This window comes from Terrapene carolina, unplaced genomic scaffold (assembly GCF_002925995.2).
Source record: "Terrapene carolina triunguis isolate 2854851 unplaced genomic scaffold, T_m_triunguis-2.0 Scaffold84, whole genome shotgun sequence".
In the NCBI taxonomy this organism is placed as follows: domain Eukaryota; kingdom Metazoa; phylum Chordata; order Testudines; family Emydidae; genus Terrapene; species Terrapene triunguis.
In genome coordinates, this window is record NW_020664435.1 from 41,717,488 (window position 1) to 41,721,779 (window position 4,292).

Genomic DNA, 4,292 nt, shown 5'->3' on the forward strand with positions numbered 1-4,292 from the left:
GCATGCTACGACATGTGATATTGAGGGGCAGAGAATATGTCGTCGTACTAAGAGGAGAGGGTTTTTTAGATGTCCATGAAATTGATTGATCGCTTTTAACTGTGTATTCTGACCTGCCTGCCTGCTATAGAATTTACATTACAATTTGATTATTTTTAAAAGGCTAATTTAATAACAGACATTTCCCCCCTAAAAAGATACGCTATTCAAGTGGCTTCCTAACTTTAATAATGAGACACACTTGGGAGTTAAATCTGGCCCCTTCCTTTGTGATGTGGAAGGCTCCAGAGGCAGTGGCACCAGTTTGGTTTCACTGTGTGGGGTGACAGGATTTAAGGAACCCATCGGGCATGGAGCTCAACTCCATCCTGTTCAGTGGAACTTGGGTAAGAGCTGGAGGTCAGAGTGGGAGCGGAGCTGGTGAATCTGCCAGTATGTGGATCATTGCACGCTACACAATTAGGGTCTTGTGCATGATGAGGGCTACAGAAACCGCAGGGAAGCTCTGCAGCGTGGGAGAGATTCCTTCCCATGGAAAACCCTGCACACAATCCAGCTACTTGGCCTTGTGGGATTTAGCACTTGATGTAAAAAAAAATGAAATAATGTGATGGATTTTTCTATCTGAATGATTTCTCAATTAAAAATAAAGTAAAACCTTTTGGAGTGTGTGTGTTTGGGAGGGTGACTTCAGAAACAAATGCAAAAGTTGACATGATTTCAATAGTGCAGAGACCGTGACAACTGACCGTGTTGTCTGTGCCTTTGTGCTGGGATCAGGATTGGAATTTATCCAGTTGGTGCTTCCAGGTTGCATTTAGTATGTTCTTGTGTTTGTACAAATAACTTACTTGTAAACATCTTATTTTACTTGAACAAATCTAAACAGTACGTTTGTCATCGGGGAGAAGTGTTCTATTGTTTTCTTTTAAAAAGAGGTATAATTCCCCCCCCTCAAAAAAACCCTTATCTAGTTGACTAAATCTTGAAGAAATATAAAATATTTGTGTACTAATAGGCTTGCCCCTGGAATTAAATATCATATAATCATGTCTGCCATGGGTTTTGTATACAAGAATTGAAAGATTCTTTGGATTACTGTCTTAATTATAGTGTTGGCACTATATGACGTGCTCACTTGCTCTACAAGATATTTGTAGTAGTTAATAGTTATTTGTTTAGCTTAGTTTCTCACTTTGTCTCATACTAATAGCAGAAAGTATAGAATAGGCAATAGTGGAGTCATTACAGTTGTGGTGCTTAATTTGTAATGAAAGAGGTGCTGGGGCTCAAGCATTTTTTTACATTCATAACTGATGCGGCAAGCCCAGGGGTGCCAGGGCTATGAACTGTCAAGCCTAGAGGTGCTGTGGCAAGTCCTGGCACAAATTAAGCACTGTAACAGTTGTAATAGGAGTTTGACACAGGCTGAAAGGGGAGAAGATTTAGAAATACAGTAAAATGCTTTTCTTTTCTTAGAAACAAATAAACAAAGGATTAAATTACATTTAAATTACATGTAGCATTACATGTAGAACTCCAAGTGTTCACAAATAATGTTAGGCCCCCTAAAATCATGAGATGTTAACAATACTACATTTGGGATTCTTTTTATTTGTATTGTGGATCTTAAGCCTCCTATTTTCAAGATTTTCTCCATAACTATGAAGACTAGAAACTTGTTTTTAAATGAAAGTCATAATCCTATGACTCTGGGAGCTGGAGCTTTATGCAAAACTCCAACTATTGTGAAACTCGCAGTAAATTCATGAGATCAGGCAACGCTCTTCGTACTCTGAGACGCTGGATGCTATGGGGAGTGACAGGCTAACAAGATGGCATCGTCTTCATTTAAACTTGGGTTATAGTAAGATCACTGTCAACATTCACAACTCACCAGTTCCTAGTGCACTTTCTAAGTTCAATGCTTTAGAACTTCTTCTTGGAATACTGAAGTGAAACTGTATTACCGATTGATAAGACTATATTGTTCACTGTGTTCATGCTGCCTTTTGTTCTATGTATTTTTCCAGTATATATCTTATCTTTCCTTTCCACTGCTGGTATGCTGCAGTACAGTTTCATTATGCACAGGCCATTCTCTTTTTGTTCTGTTTTGATTTATTTTTCCTTTTAACAATTTTCTCTTTTTTTTTTTCTTTTTTTCTTCTTCTCTCTGTCTCTTTCTTTGATCTACAGGCTTTGCAGTGTATGTTGGTCTCCCTTCATTCAGAACTTGACATTCAAAGGTACTTGATGAAAATTGAATCCTCTCAGAGAGTTAGTACTGTACTTTATTTTTATGCACTCTGCCTTGGATTGAGCCTGTTACCTTTTAACTGTGTGTGGTTTGCCTCACAACTAGTGTTAGTGTCCTTGAGTAAATCTGGACATGCATGCTTTTCCCTTTGTATTCCACCGTGGTGAAGTATGGTTCATATCAAGCAAAATGAGTACAGCAATCTAATGCATGTGGATCCTTTGACATTGTTTTAATTTCTGAGTTTGCCTCTAATGGCATGGTAGGCATAAATGTCCACACTCTTGTCTTGGTTAGATGCACCCCACTCCTTCAACTCAGTGGGAGTTGAGTGCATGTTGTTGAGGGAAGAATGTGGCCCCAATGCATTAATAACCACCTTAAAATGTGCTGATTTCTATATATATTGCATTATATATTTGAAGGTTTTTTTTGTTTTTGAATTAATTGAGAGATCAAACAGCTGCAGAAAAGTTGGCCTGTGGAGGTGAGGACGCTTATTTACCTATGTATGTTTTCGTACTTGTTGCAAAGGGATCATGTAGTTTGCTCTTTCTTGTGGTTTTGAAAGACATAAGGATGTCCCTTAATAGGACATTAGATTTTTGTGCCCCTTGGAGGGACATCCTTATGGGGCATACCAATGGGGTGGGCTATGGAGAGGGATACAGGGAATGGGAACATATACTTATTATCTTTTCCAATGGCTCCCAGCCCAATTTCCTCCTCACACTTGTGCCACTTCATAGTCCCTTGTTACATCATAGAGCCATAGAAATTTAGGGCTTGAAGTGACCTTGAAAAGTCCTCAAGTCTGCCCTGTGTGCAAGCAAACCTGCACTATCCCTGACAGGTGTTTGTACACCCTCTTCTTAAAAACCTCCAATGATGGAGATTCCACAACCTCCCTTGGAAGCCTCCAGAGTTTAATTCCCCTCATAGTTGGAAAGTTTTTCCTAATATCTAGACTAAATTTCTCTCACTGCAGATTAAGCCCATTAGGTCTTGTCAAGTGGACATGGAGAACAGTTGATCACCGTCCTCTTTGTAATAGCTCTTAACATATTTTGAAGACTGTTATTGGGTCCCCCCTCAGTCTTTTTTTCTCAAGACTAAACATGTCCAGTTTTTTTAACCTTTCCTAATAGGTCAGTTTTCTAAGCCTTTTATCATTTTTATTGCTTTTCTCTGGGGACTCATAGACTTTAAGGTCAGAAGGGACCATTATGATCTTCTAGTCTGACCTCCTGCACAACGCAGGCCACAGAATCTCACCCACCCACTCCTGTAACAAACCCTCTCCAATTTGTCCACATCTTTCTTAAAGTGTGCCACACAGAACTCCAGCTGAGGCCTCACCAGTGCCAAGTAGTGGGACAATTACCTCCCATGTCTTATATACAATGCTTCTATTCATACACCCGAGAATGATATTAGCTTTTTCCACAATTGCATCACATTGTTGACTCTCATTCAGTTTTTGATCCACTATAATCGCTGATCTGTTTCAGCAGTTTCGCCACCTAGCCAGTTATTCCCCATTTTGTAGTTGTGCATATGATTTATCCTTCCCAAGTGAAGTGCTTTGCACTTGTTTTTATTGAACTTCATTTTGCTGATTTCAGACCAATTCTCTAATTTGTCAAGGTTGCTTTGAATTCTAATCCTATCCTCCAAAGTGCTTGCAAACCCTTCCCCTGCCCCAGTTTAGTGTCATCTGCAAATTTTATAAGTATAATCTCCACTGCATTATCCAAGTCATTAATGAAAATATTCAATAGTACTAGACCCAGCACTGACCTCTGTGGGACCCCACTAGATATGCCCTCCTAGTCAGGGCGGCTCCAGCATTTCTGCCATCCCAAGCAAAAAAAAAAAAAAAAAAGCCGCGATCGGCGGCGGCAGTTCAGCAGCAGGTCCTTCGCTCCTAGAGGGAGTGAGGGACCTGCCGCCCCCGAATTGCTGCAGGTGCCGCCCCTCTCCCTTGGCCGCCCCAGGCACCAGCTTAACAAGCAGGTGCTTGGGGCGGCCA

The 4,292-nt window shown here is 40.4% G+C and overlaps 1 protein-coding gene across 10 annotated transcripts in view; it reads left to right on the forward strand.

The window, feature by feature from the left end:
- Window positions 1–4,292, forward strand: part of KIAA1217 (KIAA1217 ortholog) — a 253,350-nt gene that overhangs the window by 108,430 nt on the left and 140,628 nt on the right. For 6 of the 10 annotated variants that reach the window (XM_024215983.2, XM_024215987.2, XM_024215992.2 and 3 more), the window contains exon 3: window positions 2,200–2,280. The exons of the other annotated variants lie outside the window; for them this stretch is intronic. In XM_024215983.2, coding sequence (XP_024071751.1) covers window positions 2,200–2,280 — 81 coding nt within the window. The remainder of the gene's footprint in view (window positions 1–2,199; window positions 2,281–4,292) is intronic. 10 annotated transcript variants of the gene reach the window in all.